The following is a 21,416-nucleotide window of genomic DNA, read 5'->3' as shown; positions in this document are numbered from 1 at the left end:
AGTCCACTGTCTGACCACTGTGGTGGCATGACCTAGTCTTAATTAAGCCAGAAAATCCTGGTAAATGCTGACATACTTATTGATTTAAGATATAACAATTTAAAACAATCCTTTCATGAATTTCACTACAATTTTCTGCTCTTATGAAAAAAAATTTCCTTTGACTGTTTTGATATTGTTTAGTATGTTTAAATAATGATGGCAGTCTCTATAAAAGGGCAGTTTGACTTTTAAGTTTAGTTATACTGTTTTAAACTACATCCTTCATCTATTTGTCCACACAGAAGTGCTATAGGATATAACTTGAAGACTATGGTGAGGTGGTGGGGGACAGTCATGTGTTGAGAAGGTGGTGCTGCCAGAAATGAAGTGTGACACTGCATACAGGGAGAATAAAAATACTCTATTCCATATTCATTTACAATCTAATTCTGGCCCCCATATGGTTTTACTTTTCTCCAATAAGAAAAAAGAAATTGTCAGTAACTGTCTTTATAAGGTCTTAAAAGGAAACAAACAATAGAAAATCTAGGCTGGAATAATGACCATATTATAAAAAAGATACATTGCTATTCACAGTATACAGGAGATGTTAGGTCACAGACAAGCACAACAAAAAGACTACTAAACACGTAAGTTTTCGATCAGAAAGTCTTCTTCCAAAGTGGACAAAACACACACACACACACACACACACATGACCGTTGTTTCTCCCATGATGCGCAGTTGCTCCCAGTCTGGCCCTAGCAGCCAGAGACAGTGGTCATGTATGTGTGATTTGCATTTGCGCGCATGTGTGTGTGTGTGTGTGTGTGTGTGTGTGTGTGTGTGTGTGTGTGTATGTGCATTACTTCTGCAGCGCGCATGTGTGTGTGTGTGTGTGTGTGTGTGTGTGTGTGTGTGTGTGTATGTGCATTACTTCTGCAAACCTTTCAGAAAGGACACGGTATGCATTTCATTCAGCAAGATGAGTAATAAACAATATTAGCAATACTGCATCAAACTTGTTCACTTTCATCTTTGGATTAAACATTCGATTTCAGAGAGTACAGAATTTGGCAGAATCAAATTTTGGGGATATGTGGAACTGGGACAGTGGCATATTTTTCACCCATTCAACAAACTAAGCACTGCTGATTGCTACTTTTATTGTGTCTGCTGTTGCAATGCATATATGAAACTGTAAGTGCAGCATCTATGATGGAATAAAATGTTATACAAATGAAACAAACTCTCGTTCAGAACATGTTCTCTCATACACAGTCTATTATTTAGTTCTTGTTGATCATTATCAAAGAAAGCAGCAGTGTAAGTAACAATAAATAGTAGTCTCTTGCCATTGTTTCGCTAATGAGACGATTTCTCTCTCTTTTCTTCTTTCGCAAAGAAAAAGGAGCCACAATTGCACTTTGTGTGCCAGTTACTTTCCAATACATTGGCACCAGCTGATCTTATTTAAGAATACTCAACTTTCGTAGCCATGCAGCACATCCTTTGCTTCCTGGCCTAAATCCAAGTTAACTCCCAGCCCCCCTGCCTCCCCCCCCCCCCCCCACACACACGCCACTCCCCCCCCTCTCCCCCCCCCCCCCCCAAATCAGCTAGTTGTGTGCTGTTATCTCACGTCACACCCTAGTCTATGAGTGCCCAGCTGTCTGTCGCCTGACCCCTCTACCTGCACCCCTAGCTAGCCCACAGATGGCTCCCCACTCTCCCACGAGCCACTAAATGCTTCCCTCCAAACCCCTCCCATCTCTCTCCATCTCTCACATTGCCTCAACCCACCCCATCCTACCCCACTCTAAAGCCCCACCTCACTCCAGAACACTCACCGTAGGCCAGTAAAGAGCTGGCAGTTGAGTGACCACAGCATAAGGAGACATGCATGCGCATGTGAGAATGTGTGTGTGTGTGTGAGTGTGCGCGCACGCGTGCGCACGCGCGCCTGTTTTCCCTACAGCTAGAAAAAGAAAGTGCATTCTGGAAGCTTGGCAAGCAACGTACCTTTGTTTGGAAGGTAGAAGGCGAGGTACTGGTGGAAGTAAAGCTGTGAGGACGGGTCGTGAGTCGTGCATGGATAGCTCAGATGGTAGAGCACTTGCCCACGAACGGCAAAGGTCCCAAGTTCGACTCTTGGTCCGGCACACGGTGTTTATCTGCCAGGAAGTTTCATATCAGTGCACACTCCACTGCACAGTGAAAATCTCATTCTACATACCTTTTGTTCGTGTGCCTATCGATGAGACAGTGCTTCTGCCTTTTGGTGAGCCATCTCCTTTATTCCTAAATAATTTGTAATTTTCAACAGAAACCTTCCATACGTTATTATTGCATCCTACATTACAGTATGCAATTTCCACAATATGTGGTCATCTGTGAATATAATGGGGGTAACAACTGTAGGAGACCAAAAACTGACTGCAGTAAGCAAGTTCAAGTTACTGTACGCTGCAGTAGTTATGCAGAGGTGAAGAGGGTCACACAGGATAGGCAAGCATGGGCAACTCCATGAAACCAATCTTCAGATGGAAGATCACAACAATAAAAACATTTGATTCAGCATACACCAGACTCCAAACAGCGTACACAACCTGTATGCTCAGAAACACAGAAAATCATATTGGTTCCATCAGCAGGAAACTTCAGCCAGTAATTGATATGGAACACTGTGTCGATTTTGTTCATTAATAAAATCCAAAACTGGGGAGTAATAAGAGAGTATTGTTGTAACTTCTTATCAACCTGGTTACCAAAATACATATTAAGAAGACAGGTAAAGTGTTATTTTAAAGGGGTCACTCCAAAGCACCACGAAAGTATTTGAGCAATGTATAACATTAGAGAATCAGTGCGCAATATTCAAAGCCTATCTACATTATCTATATCTGCATGACTAGTCTGTAATTCACAATTAAATGCCGGCAGAGGGTTCAGAGAACCACCCTCAACCTATTTATCTACCATTCCACTCCCCTACAGCATTTGAGGAAAACCAAACACTTCAATATTTCCGTACAAGCTCTGATTTCTTTTATTTTATTACAAGATCATTTCTCTCTATATAAGAGGGCTCTAACAAAATATTTTCACATTTGGAGGAGTAAGTTGATGATTGAAATTTTAAGAACCTGCTCCAGCAAAATGATTTTGCTTTAATGACTGCCACCCCAATTCACATGCAATATCTGTGGCATGCACTTTCCTGTTTCCCAATAATACAAAATGAGCTGCCCTTCTTTGAACTTTTAAATGATGTCCTCTGTCAGTCCTATCTGGTAAGGATCCCACACCATGCAGAATACTCCAAAAGAGGACAGACAAGTATAGTTGTAGATAGTCTCTTTAGTAATCCTAATCTTCTAAATATTTTACTATTAAATCACAGTCTTTTGTTTGCTTTCCCACCGCATTATCTATATGAGCATTCCAATTTAAGTTATTTGTAAATGTAATTCCTAAGTATTCAGTAGACTTCACAGCCTTTAGATCTGCGTGAATTATCATGTAACCAAAATTTAGTAGATGCCTTTTACTACTCATGCAGATGACATAACAATTTTTATTATTTAAGGTCAGTTACCACTTTTTGCATCATATGGATAGGTAGCCTAAATCATTTTACAGTTCATTTTGATCATCTGATCACTTTACAAGACATTAAATGATTTGCAAGACTGTAAATGATAGCATCATCTAAGAGGACTGCTCAGATTCTCTCTTAAATTGTTAATGTAGATCAGCAACAGCAGGTGGTCTGTAACACTTCCTTGAGGAATGTCAGATATCACTTCTGTTTTACTTGACGATTTTCCATCAATTACTATGAACTGTGACCTTTCTGACAGGAAACCACACATCCAGTTGCACAACTGAGACAATACGCCATATGATTAAAAAACGCTTGTGAGGAACTGTTTCAAAAAGTCTTCTGGAAATCTACAAATATGGAATCAATTTGAGATCCCCAGTCGACAGCACTTATTACTTTGTGTGACTAAAGAGCTAGCTGTGTTTTAAAAGGTCGATATTTCTGAATCTATCTTGGCTATTTATCAATGAATAATTATCTTTGAGATAATTCATAATATTCAAACACAATATATGCTCCAAAATCCTAATGCAAATCAACATTAATGATATGAGTCTGTTATTTAGTAGATTACTCCTCTTTTCTTTCTTGAGCATTGGTGTGACCTGAGCAACTTTTCAGTCTCTAGGTATGGATCTTTATCAAATGAGTGGCTATATATGATTTCTAATGGAGCTATTGTATCAGCATTCTCTGAAAGACACATAACTGCTTTATGACACTGAGGAGAGCTACTACTAAGTTACTCACAGTTGCAGATGTTCTTGATTTGAATACTTCAATATTTACTTTGTTGTCTTTGGTGAAGAAATTTCAGAAATCCGTGTTTAGTAACCCTGCTTTAGTAGCACTGTCATCAGTAACATTACCACAGCTATTGCGCAGTGAAGGTATTGGTTACGTCTTGCCATTGGTGTACTACACATGCAACCAGAACCTCTTTGGATTTTCTTCCAGATTTCAAAACGAAGTTTCACTATGGGAACTATTAAACACATCTTGCACTGAAACCCACCCTAAGTTTCGAGCTTCAGTAAAACATCGCTAATCTTGGAGATTTTGCATTCTTTTAAACTTTTACATGCTTTTTTTCATTGCTTCTGCAGCTGAGTTTTGACATATTTTGTGCACCATCCTTTTAATTTATTTGGTATCCTTTCAATTTATTTGGTATATATCTCTTAATTGATGTCGATACTATTTCTCTGAATTTAAACCATGTCTGGTCTACTCTTACATAGTCAGACTTGAAGGAGTAGAGACTTAGTAGAGACCGTCTCCTTGGAAGGCATCAAGTTAATTTTTATCTGCTTTCTCATTAAATGCCCTATTGTGTAGGGCTGAAAATTAATAGAGATAAGGCAAACAGAATGTGCAAAGTAAGTGGAAATTACTCATCTCTTCCCCGATTACAGTGCAATAGAAGATACTACAAGATGTTGACAGATTTCCATATCTCGGTAGCTTTATATGTAATAATGAGGTCACAGATGCAGAAATCACCAGCAGAACTGGAAAATCAGTCCATATGGCAATTAGGTCTGTAATATGTCAACAAAGCTTTGACTGTACTCCTTTATCGTTTATATGTGTGAGACTTGGGAAATGTCAGTAAAATCAGCACACAGTCTCCATATTTTTCACCAACAATGCTAGAGATGAATTCTGAAGATGTTAACCCAACCAAGTTACAAACAATGATGTGCTGAGAATACAACGTCTAGACAGCCTGCACAAAATTATTGTTGAAAGAAGACTGAAGATTGCAGGTTATGTTCTACGCATGTAAGGTGGAAGAATCCCAAAATCAACACTGTTGTGGAAATCAATGGACAGATACAGATGTACAGGAAGTCCTTCTAACACCTGGAACTTTTGCAATGAATCTTCAATGCATGGACTTGGAGGAAGGTGAGAACTTGGCAGCTGATCGAGTGAACTAGTGGAAACCAGTTCCTTGTATGGTACACAGCAAATCTGAGTAGGTTAGTAAGTAAGTAATTAAGTAAAGTAAGTACAACTGGGGATTTTGCAAAATTGTTGGATGATCGATATTATTGTCTAGATTTGACACTGTTGGACTTCTACCTTTTCCTTGATGTGTATTCTTCAAATTGTGAGTTTTATGAGAAAGCTGATAGGTACTTACCAATCAACATTCCCTCACACAAACTGACATTGTCTCTTTGTAAATTCTACTGTGCTAACAATTATCTACTGAGAATCCTCGACTAGGTCTCCGCAGCTCAAAGAGCCAGTTTCTTTTAAATTTCTATCTTTGGCTATAATTGTCTTCCAAGTATGGTGACACAACATCCTGTCGTGAAACTTTTGCCTTTACACTTGTTTACTTTTCTGGAAACTGCCTTTTTCTACACTGTGCACTAAATACATTATGTGAGTAACGCCCAATCTCCAACAACCAATCGTGAACTGTAAACAGTTGTAAATTCTATCAGGGCACATAACAAACAATTAACATTTGTGTTTTAGTGTTCTAAGCTGTGAGGTCATCAGCGGACAAATAATTTTAGTACCTATTCCTAGACAGCCGGAGTGGCCGTGCGGTTCTAGGTGCTACAGTCTGGAACCGAGTGACCGCTACGTTCACAGGTTCAAATCCTGCCTCCGGCATGGATGTGTGTGATGTCCTTAGCTTAGTTAGGTTTAATTTGTTCTAAGTTCTAGGCGACTGATGACCTCAGAAGTTAAGTCGCATAGTGCTCAGAGCCATTTGAACCTATTCCTGACGTGCTGTTGTTTGGAACAACAACTGACATGATCCAAAATATTACTTTCTTTTATTATAGCTTCACTTTTATTTTGTCTAATGATTACTACTTTCAGTATCAAATTCCATCATCAAGCCACTATATGATCAGAAAGCATAGTGTTTTGTTAAAATATTGTTTAATAAACAGATTACCATTATATCATCATTCCTTAAAGTAATGTCCAAAGTGGAAGGACAGATGATTAATTTTGAGTGTATACAAAAGTCAGAGTGCTGAACTGGATATGAAAGAAGGAAAACCAGAAGGGCAGTGAGAGACGGGTGCCTTCTATCACCTTACTTCCATAATATGTTCATCAAGGAAGTAATAACAACAACAAAGAAAAGATGACAAGAATCAAAAGGTAATTTCTGGAATACTCCAAGGAAATGTGATAAGACCATTACATTTACAATGTATATAAATGATCCAGTAGAAAGTGTCAGAGGCTCCTTAATATTGTTCACAGATACTACACTTGTCCATCAGAAAGTAGCAACAACAGAAGACAGTATCAATTTGCACAATGACCTGCAGAGGATTGGTGAATGATGCAGGCTCTGGCAGTTGCCCCTGCACATAAATAAATGTAACATATCACACACACACACACACACACACACACAGGAAAAGAAATCCAATACTGTACAACCACACTATTAATGACAAATTGCTGGAAACAGAATCTACCATAAATTATCTAGAAGTAACTATCCAGAGCAACCTTAAAGTGGAATGACCACATAAAACAGCAATAGAAAAGCAGATGCCAGACTAAGATTCACAGGAAGAATCTTAAGTGAATGTAAATTACCCCTGTGTCCTTACCCAGTAGGACTGACAGAAGAGAGAAAGAAGATCCAACGAAGTCTGGAGTGTTTTGTCACAGGATCATTTAGTCACTGTGAGATCATTACAGAGATGCTCAGCAACTCCAGTGGTAGATGCCATAAGAGAGCAGTTGTGCATCACGGAAAGATTTACTACCCAAATATCGAGAGAGTAGTTTCCGAGAAGAGTCTGACAACATAATAGTTTCTCTCATATACAATTCACGAAATGATCACGAAAAGAAAATTTGAGAAGTTAGAGATAATACAGAAGTGGAACAAGGCAGAGGGGATCAGTTGGTGGCATGAGACGTATCCCCTGCCGCACACAGTTAGGTGGTTTTTGGAGCATGATGTCGATATGGAAACTTAATTGCATGCATATACACTGCAGATTGACAACATCACAATAGTAAATCAGAGTAGGAACTAAATAAAATGTTTCAGGCCTTAAATCAAGAAGTGGTAAAACTAAAGCTAAAAATGAATACAAAGAAGACAAAAGTTATGGCTACAGACAAGAAAGGAGGTGGAGGTAGGACTGACACAAGAACAGGCAATGAGCAACTCAAGAAAGGAACTGAAATTCACTATCTCAGTAGCATTTTGCAAGAAAACTATCAATATTTCAAGGCATTCAAGAAAAGAAAAGCACAGGTGAAGAGTTCCTTCCAAAATAAGAAGAAGCTGCAACTGAATAAACATATCAGCTTCCACATTAAGAAAATATTTGTAAAGACCTTTGTGTGGAGTGTTCTGACACACAGATGCAAAATCTGTACATTAGAAAAGCCAAAGAAAGCTCGCCTCAAACCTGCTGAAATGTGGTTCTGGAGGAGAAGTACAAGAACTAGCTGCATTGACAGAAAAGTTAAAGGAAATAGGAGACAAGAAAGAACCACTGAAAGTTATAGGCCAGGGCAAAGCAAAATACACTGGACACTTAACTGGAGACGATAATCTTTTAAAAAACATTTCTGAAGGCAAGATCGTAGGTAAGAAAACAAGAGGATGACTGAGAACATCCTACTTAAACAATATGATCAATGAATGGGATTTTCTTCACACATGGAGATGAAGACAACTGCTGAAGAGAGAAAGCTGTGGCTGCAGAGACAAGGTTTAACCTTTTGGAAGAGTAAGGACAAACTAATACAAAATATGAGTCTGCATGGTAGCTACATATGGAATAAATGACAACTTCTTGTGTGCAGTCATCAAGTCACTTACCCCTGTAGGTGTCTTATCTACTAAAAGTAAAGGTCACTGTTGTGCTTTCAATAGATGTGAACTGCACCCTGAAAATGGTATGTCTAGTTTGCAGTTGTACAGAAGCTTTTTATTTTGCAAAATGGTTCAAATGGCTCTAAGCAGTATGGGACTTAACGTCTGAGGTCATCAGTCCCCCAGACTTAGAACTACTTAAACCTAACTAACCTAAGGACATCCCTGCCTGAGACAGGATTCGAACCCGCGACCGTAGCAGCAGCACGGTTCCGGACTGAAGTGCCTAGAACCGCTTGGCCACAGTGGTCAGCTTTTATTCTGCAAAGAAATTTTTGATAATAAGATGAACTGATGCTGGTACTTGCTACTGAAACCAGTAGTACTTAGACACAACAAAAGTGTGACTACAGAATTAAGAATAATTTTTCCAAACAATCGACTATTTTTTCAAAACAATACCACAATAGAGGAAACTTATTTTAAACTAAAGACACAAAAGAAAAAAAGAGAAACTGTAAAGATCTTGAGTCTCATAAGACTCTCTTGGGAGGAAAATATAAGATATTTAATTGGTAAACTTGCAAGGCATACTTTTTTATGTTGTATAAACTATGAAACTGTTAGCATCGTCAGCTACAATTTACTTCTTCTGTCTTAATATACCTTCCTTCACTTACAGCTGCAGTGTGGAGACAGGGGTGAGGGTGGGAGCGGTGATGGGGGCGAGGGTGAGGGCGTACTGCTTTAAAATGGTGGTTCTTGTATTGATATTCTTAACAACAGATTTATATCTTTTGCTTATGAAAGTCTGCATGCGATGACAGCTGCACTAGTAATACCTTCACAGGGTCGTATTCAAGTTGCAAGGCTAGATCTATGCCAGCCATGACACGCTCCCAGCCTTTCCTCCTCGTGATCTGGTTGTAGCGTTGGGACTGCAGGGTGTCTAAGCTGATGTTCAGACCGTCAAGCCCTGCCCTCTGTGAGGCAACCAGCTGTCTTGTCAACATGAGGCCATCGGTTGTCATTAAGACACTTTCGAGATCTTTTATTTTCTTCAAGGCACCTGTGAAACAGCAAATTATTCTAAAGAAACTGAAACAAATAATTTGTAACATTGCTGCTGCATATGAAACAAACCTCCAGTTGATAAATTGAAAATACAAATTCCTTAAAAGTTAACTGTACATTTGCCCTAATACAAAGAGATAAGAAGGGTTAATAAACTGAATTGAAGAATGCAAGTTAAGATAGCAATGAAAAAATAATTAGAGGCATGAGATCATCTACTGCAACAGGGAAATGGGAATCAATATGAACCATTACCCAGCTACTGTCAACTGATTCCATGTCTCCATGCACACTGTATAAACCACTGTGGGTTGTACGACAAAGTACATTGTTGTACCACACATTATGGTTTTTCCCCATTCAATGCTCATGTGGAGTGTGGGAAGAATGATTCTTTAAATGGTTCTGTGCATGCTGTAATTAATCTTGCCTTCATAGTCCCTATAGGAGTGATACATATGCGGTTATTGTATAATCCCTAAATACCTCACTTAATACAGGTTCCTGAAATTTCATAAGTTGGGTTTTGTCATATATTTGGCATCTATCTTCACTTGTCTGGCATTTCCAATTTTTAGTAGCTTCTTGATGCTCTCCCATGCATCAAATAAATCTATGATCAATCATGCTACACTATTTTGTATACATTCAATGTCTGCCATTAGCCTTATTTGTTATGGGTCATACTTAAGCAATATTCTAGAATGGGCCACACAAGTATTTTGTAAGCAATGTCCTCTATAGACTGATTACATTTTCCAGTATCTTATCAATGAATTGAAGTCTGCATTCTGCTTTGCCTACAAGTGAGTCTACGTCACCATTTCATTTCATCCAGATATTTGTATGAGTTGACCAATTAAAACTGTGATTATTTGATAATGTAGTCATACAATACTGTCTTTTATTTGTTTTGTGATGTGCTCCAATTTACATTTCTGAAAACTTAAACTCAGTTGCCTATCTTTGGACCAATTTGAAATGTTATGATCTGACTCAAATTTGTGCAGATTTTTTTCAGGCAATAATTCATTATAGACAACTCTATCATCCAGGAAAAGTATGAGGCTCCTTATAATATCGTCTTCCAGAACATTAAGGTACAACATTAATGTAATGGTATAAATTACTATAAATGTATAAATAAGTTTATAAGTGTGTAAAATACATTGAACTATTTGTTACAACAAAACATTGTACTGGTATACTCAGCAAGATGTTAAATCAGCAGATAGCTACATTTTATGTTCAACATTTTGTGTACAGCATATATGCTGGAAAGGATTTATACCCAAATTAAATAAATCTGAAGAAATGGTAGGGTGTCTCTGGAAAAAAAATCCATAAAAACTCATACAGTCCAATTTGCTATTATGTCACTGTTACTGAAATATAATACAAAGTAACTGAATTCGATGAACATTCTCAGAGTGCAATATGCCTCAGAGTGAATGCACAGTAATGTCAACATTATTTTTCAAGGCTATGTTTGTGAAAATGGATGAAAGCAAACCACACATTTTGTTCTCAATCTGCGGAAGCATTATGCACTGTGAAACACTGTACTGCTGTTCTACATAAAAGCTGTCTCATTGCCAACATCTTTCCCCTGCTGGCTGTTCTACACTTCTCATCACTGATTCTACATGTTGTAAGATATTTTATGCTGTATCACACCACAATCCAATCTGGTTAGGATAGCATAAAAATAATATATGAATTTCAGTATTGAAACTGGAACAGCAGAACAGCTCTCATCACACTGGATATCAAATCGAGGTTGGATTACAGCCATGGGTACATCATTTCATGCTACTCAACTGTATGTCATATGTCAGAGTTCATCAACTGTAGTGGCTGGCGACTGGTGGCTGGCAACTGGTGGCATAGCCATCTCTTGGCATCCAGTGAACAGAGGTTCTACACAGGTGACAGATATGAAGAAAATGCTGGATACGGCAACAGTGGAACACTCTCTGTATCGAGGTATCTCAGTACAGCTCAGGTGATGTGTAGTCTTGCATTATCTTGTTAAAAGATAACATCACGGAGCCCTTGAGAATAGGGCACAGCGATAGGCCTTAACAAAACACAAATGCAATGGCTGCTGTCCAAATTACTGGCTATGTGAACCAGAGGTTGTGACATGTATCCAGTTGCATCCCATACCATAACATCACATGCTGGACCCGCATGTGAATGACAGGTACAATCTGGCCAGGTCTGTTGGCATCAGAGCCTCCACACACAAGTACATCAATTGTGACGATGTTGCAGAACCGAGACTCATCTGATACGATGACACAGTGCCATTCCTGTGTCTGGCATTGTTGTCAGTTGCACCGCTGTCAGTTCACCTCTCTCTAGAGCTGCATTAAGGGCTAGACAGTCTGTGCTGCTCCAGATGCCATCACATTGTCTGTGTGGATACTTGTCTCACTGTATACAAGCCCATTTCCTGACTAAATGTACACAACTTCACTGCAGGATCACGTACGCATGAGTGAACACTTGTCTGCCCTCTCAGGTGCTAGTTGGGTGGCACTACTGAGGCCCTGCAAGGCATTTAGCATGGCCCTCCTGAACCTACCAATTTTATGTTCGCACAAAATGAGATTCTGAGCAATGCAAGCAGCAATATAGTGAAACAATAAACCAGAGTCTCAGCAGACCATGAGCCTGCCACTGCCAAATCTGGAATGCTGATAAACATTTCTCCTTCTTCCATTATGCTTAACACGGACTTCGTGTAAACAACCAACACTGAAATAGAATTTCTGAATGAGAAACCTGCTCCATAAGCTTTTTCTTGCATACAGAATATGCATGGGAGTGCTGAAAAGTAATGCCTCTGAATTTTTTATTCTGTTCTCAATATCGGTCGAGGTATGACACGTCACGCATATTACTTGGTCAGCTTTCCCACTTCACTGACTCGTGGCACACCCCCCTCCCGCAAACAGATGGAGTCGCAATAGGCAGCCCACTCTGACCAGAGATTGTGAATATGTTTACGGTGCACTTCGAGGAAGAGGCGCTGATGTCATCCAAATGGAAATCCATCTTCTTCTTCTTCTTCTTCTTCTTCTTCTGTTATGTGGATAACACACTTGTCATCTGGCCTCATGGAAGAGACAAACTTCTTGACGTCTTTGTACATCTGAACTCCACACGCCACAAAATCAAATTCACTATGGAGACCAAAGAAGAAGGAAGACTACCATTCCTGCACATCATAGTCAGGAGAATAATGGACAGCACCCTGTGCCACAGCGTGTATCTGACTCTATAAAACACATAAACTCAGTTCTCCCTATGGCACTGTGAATAATTTCAATAACTTAAAGTGAGATGAATGTTGCAGCGTACATTTAATTTCCACTTTGGCTTTGCATTCAAGATCAGTCTTACCTGAGAGTGCAACATTACATCTTTGGTTAATTTAATTATATGTTCATTAGATTTTGGTTATAAGGCACGTTTTGCTGCCTAATGTTTCATCTCCAAATACTGGAAACAATCCATGGAGGAAGAGGAGTATGTAAGACATTGGTGGACCAGGTTGGAAGAATCTGAGAATTTCAATACTCTGTAGAAGAGCTCAATCATTTGAAAATAACTTTCAGACCTTGTGGCTATTCTAACAGATGTACATAAGGCACTACATTCTAAAATATTTGCATCTTTCACTGAAAAACAAGCAACTAGAGGAAAAGTTCTCTTGCCATTTGTAAAAACAGTCGCAGATCGCGACCTCTGAGTGCTATGAAGAGAAGGTATTGACGCAGTGCTTAAACCAAACTGAAGACCACAACAGCAGCCATACTCAAGTAAATTGCTATGCAGTAGTTTCAGTGAATTTGACAATGATGTGGCTGCTTTCATGGTGGCCCAGTCATATTGTGGGGTAGGGAATGCCAGTGACAGGGCTGGAATTGTAGGTGACAGATGGATTTTTGGCAAAGCCTTGTATCAATACCTCCTTAATTATTGAGCTGAAAAACCGTAAAAAACATTCATACAGCAAAATCACACAAAAAAATTTCCTATTTTTGCAGGTATTGTGCCTTCTGTTTCTTTTTCATTACAAAAACATATTGATTCAAGTTTATAAAGTCACAACTATGTCACTGTGATTTGTGTAACACACATTCTGGAACATGTTCCAGGAATGTCATGAAACAGACAGCTTTAAATACTTACTCTAGCTCATCTTTCAAGACTTGCATGCCAACAACAACACCATCTATCCAATCTGTTTTTATTTCACTTTCATGTAAAGATTTCTCCACAAAGGATATCATCTGCCATGTAGGCAGTGCAAGAGGAAATTCCACACTCACATTTGGGTAATCAAGTGGATTCTGTGTCTTGTCAGAACCAAGTACAATCAACCCAATTTCATCTTTACCACTGGTAAATATCTGGAAACATATTAAATGGTAAAAATAAGTTTTGTTTATAACAAGTTGTATACCAATAAAAACATCACACACAGATACTCTTTATAAAATTATTTAATTGGATAGATAAAAAATCTACTCACCAAGCAGTGGCAGAACACACACATAAAAGACTGTTGTGATAGGCAAGCGTTTGGAGCCAGTGACTCCTTCTTCAGGCTCAAGGGTTGCAGGGGAAGCAAGAAGGGTGAAGGAAAAGGACTGGAGAGGTCTAAGAAAAGGGGTAGATTTTGAGAAAGTTACCCACAACCGTGGGTCATGGGTGGCTTACCGTACAGGATGAGAAGGAAAGACTAATTGTTGGGGACTGCATCGGGCAAGATTCGGAAACCTGAGAGCTTAAAGGTGGAAGACAGGGTAATATGCAAGACAGAGATTACTACTAAAACTGTACATGAGTTAATAAGAGTGAGAAGCTAAGTGTATTGTATGCAACAGTTGTGGGAGGGGGCAGTGAAAATAGACGGAAAAGACAATGAAAGATGTAGAAAGCTAAAACGGACTGAAGCAAAGAGTAATTACAGTGAAGAAAAGCTGAGACAGGAGAAATTAACGTAAATTAAGGCAAGGTGGGTGGTGAGAACCAAGGACACGTTGTAGTGCTAGTTCCCACCTGCGGAGTTCTGAGAAACTGGTGTCTGGCGGAAGAATCCAGGTGGCATGTGTGGTGAAACAAGTGCCGAGGTCACGTATGCCATGTTGTAGAGCATGCTCTGCAACAGGATATTGCAAGTTTCCAGTATATACACTATGCCTATGCCCATTTATCCTGACTGAGAATTTGGTGGTAGACATGCAGATGTAGAAAGCTGAACAATGTTTACATAATAGCTGGTATATGACATGTGTCGTTTCTATTTTTCGCCTGATCCGCAGTTCTGGGTGACTTTCCCAAAATCTACACCTTTTCCTGGAACTCTCCAGGCCTTTTCCTTTACCCTTCTTCCTTCCCCTTCAACGCTTCTGTCTGGAGGAGCCACAGGCTCCGAAAGCTTGCCAATCACAACAGTCTTTTATGTGTATGTCCTGCTGCCGCTTGGTGAGTAGATTTTTTATCTATTCAATTAAATAATTTTATCAATAATTTATTGTTTATGTTGTTATAGTTACTCTTTATAACCTACTTAAAATACATCACGTACCCTCCTCTCCACAATTCTTCGAACACATAGTTTTGCCTTTTGTAAAAAATCACTGCATTTCTGTATAACATACTTGGAGTCAAAGTGTCCAACATCTATTACAATTATAAACAGAAGAAAGAAAGTCATTGTATTTATTGGCAGTATTACGCAATCAAATATTTTGAAAGAGTTCCAGTGGTATAAATATACAATATCTTACAAATAAATATATACGTTTATTCTTTAAATCAATTCTTAGCAATAACATAATAGTATAAATTGCAGAATCAATATAGCCAATTTTAATGTAATGACTGCAATACAAATACAAAATAACAGCGGTAAGTTATAACAAATGAGAGAGAGAGAGAGAGAGAGAGAGAGAGAGAGAGAGAGAGAGAGAGAGGCATTTAGACAATGTTTCATTACAGTGTGAAACTTATTAGAATTAAAATGAAGCCATAGTGAATTATTACATTCCAAAAATAATAATTATTGTGTTCTTTCACCCCAAAATAATACTTTCATTAGGTAATATATACTTTTAATTTCAGAAATTTTTACAACAGCTCTGGACTTCACTGCCTCAATGAATTTATTACCTGTGTCAATGAATGAGGGTTGATAACACTGCTCTAGTCATTCAATTGTTCGTCATGTGATATTCGCAATGTTCTTAATAACTTCTTATATAAAGTTCCATCATCAAAAAGATAATCTACGTAAGTTTTAAAAGTCGCGAATCTTTAAACAACAACTTGAAAATGGGTACATCAGTATTTTGTATACTTTCTAGCATTGCTAGATTTACTTTTAAATTTTAAAGTATATGGGCAGATTGAGCGACTTTCCATCCAGAAAATTTGCTGTTGGCAAGGCCTCACTACAAAGATAAATGGTCTTTCTGGAGTCAAATGCAAAAAAAATTCATAAATACCAGCATTGTAAGTGATACAAACAGGTATTAAGCAACGGGCATAAATATCGTTCTGCTTGACGAGAAAAAAAGTAGGTAGATGAAAGAGTAAATTGGGTGCAAGGATTGAACATAAACTCACCCAAATTGCAAAGGTTTAAAAAAAAAACAGAAAAACAAAAACAAAAAAAAAAAAGAAACAAGAGGGTCACTGCTCAAGAATTGAGAACTGCCCCCCCCCCCCCCTTTCTTTTACAGGCTTGCTTTCACTTTTCAGATGAGACCATGTCCTGCATATGTGAAGAAAATAGTCAATATGTAAAGAGAATTACAGATAAAGAGTTTTCTAGAATGAGATTTTCACTCTGCAGCATAGTGTGCACTGATATGAAACTTCCTGGCAGATTAAAACTGTGTGCTGGACCAAGACTCAAACTTGGTGATCGTAACCCCAGACCTGTGTTGCCGTTTTGGGAGGTAGATCTCGTATCTGGAAAGAGGAGATGACAGTTAGGGTACTATGGGCGAGCAGCTGCCATCAATTTTTGATGGTGCAGAACCCACAATAGTGGAACTGCTGCCTAGTCCAAAGGCACCTGTTACCAGTCTTACCCCACAATAGTGTATCGAATCCAGACGTAATGTCGAAGCTGATAAAAAGTCATATGAGAGATTCCTGTAATCTAGGTGTGACTGCACCAATGCTGCATAGAGCCATATCAAAGTAGAGTGGACCACACCGCGGTCGGTGTCGCTGAGGCATAGAAGAGCATTCAGGTGCGACCTACATGTCTGCTTTAGTTGACAAAGATGGGGAAGCAATGTCAACTAGGCATCAAAGACCGGTCCTAAAAAACACAATGACAGAAATGCATAACGTAGGTCATGGCAGCCAAAAAATGGATGCTATGAGTGAAAGCCCAGGATTGTGCTTGGTGTATTGCTCCCTGCATTCTGCCTCCAGCAATAGCCGTCGCGGACGAACAAAAAAGATGGGGACACCATATGTCATGCAGCTGCCGCCAGATCATTGATAGCCACAAAAAGGAGAGCGACACTCAAAACAGAACCTTGTGCAAGCCCATTCTCCTGCAGGGGGGGGATGCTACAGGAGGCACCAACCTGTACCCAAAAAGTGTGACATGGAAGAAAGTTCTGGATAAAAATCAGGAGTGGGCCATGGAGGCCCCACTCCTTTAAGGTGGCAAGGACGTTATGGCACCATGTGGTATCATAAGATATATACGCAGATCAATGAAAACTGCAACAAGGAACTGATGCTGAGCAAAAGCTGTTCAGATAGCACACTTCAAGTGGACTAAATTATCTTCAGTAGAGCGCCCTTGGCGAAAAGCACCCTGGATCGAAGCCAAAGATCCGGGGATTCAAGGACACAATACAGCCTTCGACTAACCATATGTTCAAGTAACTTGCAGGACACTGAGTAAAAAATCTGGACGACAGCTGTCCGTTTGAAGAGGCAATTTATCTGATTTCAAAATTGGAATAACGGCATTTTCTCGCTACTGGGAAGAGAATTCTGCATTGCACCAGGGATGGTTAAAGAAAGGCCAGGTACATTGACAGAAAAATTTGCAACACCAAAAAATAATTAATGTAGAGTAATGAAATACCAGGAATATATTTGTTGAGACAACGTATGTAAAGTGATTAATGTTGCAAGATCAGAGATCAATGTGAGTGTGAGATAAGCCACTGCAAATGTAAATGTAAATGCTGGTACGCTGTTGTACACGTGTCATATGTCAGTTTGTGGGATGGAGTTCCATGCCTGTTGCACTTGGTTGGCCAATATAAGGACAGTTAATGATGTTTGTGGATGGGTTGAAGCTGTCATCAGATGGTGTCCAATATGTGCTCGATTGGAGGTAGAGCTGGTTATCGAGCAAGCCAAGGCAATATGTTGACACACTATAGCATGTTGGCTTACAACAGCAGTATGTGAGCAAGTGTTATCCTGTAGGAAAACACCTCCTGGAATGCTGTTTGTGAATGGCAGCACAACACGTCAAATAACCAGACGGACATACAAATTTGCAGTCAGTGTTCGTGGGATTCAGACGGACAGTTTTGTCAGTGGAAAAGCGAAAGCCATTGTCGATGCTCCAGGAGTAAAGACAATCAAGACATTGCTGAAGATGCCACTAAGTGAGACAGGTTCATAGAGAACTGCAATAGATGGCAATATCGTCAAAAAAAGGGAGCCGAAGATGCCCAGTGGGAGACAGGCCATTATAGGGTTAATGGTGATAGCAAAGAGAATGACACTCAGAATGGAACCCTGAGACACACCATTTTCCTGGATAAAGGTGTCCGACAAGGCAGACCCTCCATGCACCTCGAAAACTCGGTCTTTTAAAAATGTCTGAAGGAAACAGGGTAGGTGGCCACGGAAGCCCCACATGTGAAGAGCATGGAGGGTACTAGCTCTCTAGCAGGTGTCATAGGCCTTCTCCAAATCGAAAAACACGGCAACAGTCTGGGATTTCTGCAGAAAACCATTCTTGACATGGGTGGGCAAAATAATGAGACGGTCAACTGCAGAATGCCGTGTTGAAAGCCACACTGTGCATCCATCAAAAATTGTGAGACTCGAGCCACCATATCATCCGGGCATGAATCATATGTCCCATCACCTTGCGAACACACTGGTAAGAGAGATGGAGTGGTAGCTAGAAGGAAGAGTGCGTGTGTGTGTGTGTGTGTGTGTGTGTGTGTGTGTGTGTGTGTGTGTGTGCGTGTGTGTGTGTGTGTTTTTGTGTGTGTGTGTGTGTGTGTGTGGGTGTCAGAGAGAGAGAGAGAGAGAGAGAGCTAATTTCGGCAAGAGCTGGATTTCCATCAATAAACTGAGTTGAAGTCTGCTGTTGTGGTCTTCATCCAACTACTGCTTTGGTGCATCTCACCAGCCTATTCCAGCCTTTGTAAGCCTCTTCATCTCTGCATAGTATTTCAACCTAAATCCACTTAGAATGGTGAACCACCATTCAGAGAATAACTTTTTAACAACACAGTTTGACTTCTGTAAAGGCTTCTATACTGAGAATCCAACATAATGTCTCACAAATTCATTTCCAGTAGAATTAAATAGTGGAAATTATCCCCTCTGTCGTCTTGCCAAAGCCTTTGACTGTTTAGATTAAAAAATTCTGTGAGGGGGAGCTAAAATAGTATGGCATTAAAAGTCTTCCCCTTGCATGGATTGAGTTGTACTTTAACTACAGAAAATGGAAGGTCACATTAACAAATGATAAGACAGGAATAAGATTAAACTCAAAAAGGGAGAACATAAAATATGGTGTGGCACACAGTGTTTGCTGCCAAGTCCACAAAAATGATTTACTTGGGGCACTGGAGGGCTTTGGAAAAACTCTAATGTTTTGCAGTGTCACAAACTTATTGATGCAAGATCTAAACTCATCCATACCAGAAACATCCAGGAGAATAACAGAACAGGCTTGTACTGATCCACAGGTACCAGCTTAATGCCTAAAAACTTGTATTGTGCAGTTCTAAAGAAATAAAAGTGACTTACAGATACGAATATCAAAAGTAGGGATAAATGGGCAGTTAGGCTCCCGTGTTCTAAGTTCCTGGGTATGCAGATACCACTCACGTGTGAGACCAGCATGTGAGTCAGCTAACCGAGAAGCTCAGTTCCGCCCATTTTGTGCTTAGAAATCTCTTACTGTATCAAACTGGACAAAGGATTGCTAACACACTTTCACTCAGTTTACTCATATGGCATAATCTTCTGAGGTACTTCAGCTAAGCGGAAAAAAATATTTATTCTACATGTTGAAAAAGCTTCTTCAGGGACCCATGGATTCTCACACTTACATTCCTATAGAAGTTATATTCCCTAATGGTATTTGTGATTAATAACAAGAGTTAGTTTAAGATGAACTCAGCAATTCAGAACTGCAATACTAGAAGCAAAAATAATTTCCATATATAAAAACCTAAAATCAGGGTTGCCACAAGTTTCTCCAAGTGAAATTCCCTGATATTTCTCTGATTCCACAGACACGTTTTAGAATTTTTCCCCGACAAATTTTGAGGTCTCAAGGGGAGGTAAAGACATAAGTCGACAAAAGAATGTAAGGGCTTTGTATTTCTCCCCCATTTTGTTTTAGGGCGCAAAAACACCTAGGGTCATATGTGTCCATGCCAAAACTGTGAAACACAAAGATGAAGAGAGGAGTTAAAAATGATTACATGTCAACGTTTAATGACAGAAGAGAGGACAGCTACAAACAGGGATGTGGAGAAAGGTCTATGAAGTACGCAATAGGGAAATGGAGGCCCAGAACTAAAAATTAAATGGCCTTCACCATATTGCTACAACTGATAAAAAGTAAAACACGGTCGACAGCCCACGCATTGTTCACTAAAACGGCCAATAACTCAGATGGCAAACCCAAACGGGAATGTAAACGGTAAAAAAAAAAAAAGGGCATCCCCTCAGGAAACGGCAGACAGTTAAAAGTTGGGTGCAATGTGCACAAAGTAGTAGGGGAGCACCACTTAACAAATGGTGATGACTAAAAAGGCAGTGCCCAATATGCAACCTAGTTAAAATGACCTCCTCGCCACAGGAGGACTGAGAGGTGGTTGTCCAAGCCACTGGGAGAGGCTTAATAACCCAGAGCTTATTCCTATGAATGGAGGACCAGTGGCGATGCCAAAGTGACATCACCTCCTGACAGAAAGCAACAAGAGATCATCAGAGGGAATGCAAGAATTATTGGGCTGAAGTACGAGGAATGCAGCTTTGGCAGCAGTATCAGCAACCTCTTGGACCGATATGACCTGGAACCCACATAAACATCACAGTGGCTCCATAAAAAGTGAGCAAGTGGAAGCTTTCCTGGAACCGGTGCACTAAGGGATGGACAGTCTACAGTGCACAGAGGCTTTGAAGGGTGCCAAGAGAGTCTGAGCAGTGACACAGTTGAAAAGAGTATGTCACCAGATGCACTCCATGATCTGATACAGGGTGAAGAGCTCTGCTGTAAATACTGAGCAATGTGCTGGAAGTCAGTACCAAAAAATGTTGGTTGACGTTGAAGGCACACCCGACACCATGGTCAGTCCAAGAGCCACCAGTGTACACAAAGATAGTATTGCAAAATTCCATGCATAGGTCATGAAACTGAAGGCAATAGACCGAGCCTGGTGCAGTGCCTTTAGAAAGTGAATGAAGGTCAAGGTGAAGATGGGCTGCCACACAAAGCCAAGATTGTGAAGGGTTCACACCCACCGAAAAAGCTGCAGGGAGCATGAAGTGGGAGGACCAAGATAGTTTTGTATAAAGCAGGAGCCTCAGGAATTTTGTAGTGTCAATGAATGGAAGAGCAACAGGCCCAAGATGTAAAAATGGAGGGAGAAACCAGCTGTGCTG

The 21,416-nt window shown here is 39.8% G+C and overlaps 1 protein-coding gene across 1 annotated transcript in view; it reads right to left on the bottom strand.

Moving 5' to 3' along the window:
- Positions 1 to 21,416, bottom strand: part of LOC124722804 (molybdenum cofactor biosynthesis protein 1-like) — a 157,997-nt gene that overhangs the window by 27,963 nt on the left and 108,618 nt on the right. The window contains exon 2 of the mRNA XM_047247934.1: positions 13,695 to 13,915. Coding sequence (XP_047103890.1) covers positions 13,695 to 13,915 — 221 coding nt within the window. The remainder of the gene's footprint in view (positions 1 to 13,694; positions 13,916 to 21,416) is intronic.

This window comes from Schistocerca piceifrons, chromosome X (assembly GCF_021461385.2).
Source record: "Schistocerca piceifrons isolate TAMUIC-IGC-003096 chromosome X, iqSchPice1.1, whole genome shotgun sequence".
Taxonomy (NCBI): domain Eukaryota; kingdom Metazoa; phylum Arthropoda; class Insecta; order Orthoptera; family Acrididae; genus Schistocerca; species Schistocerca piceifrons.
This window is presented reverse-complemented; position numbering and strand designations above follow the sequence as displayed.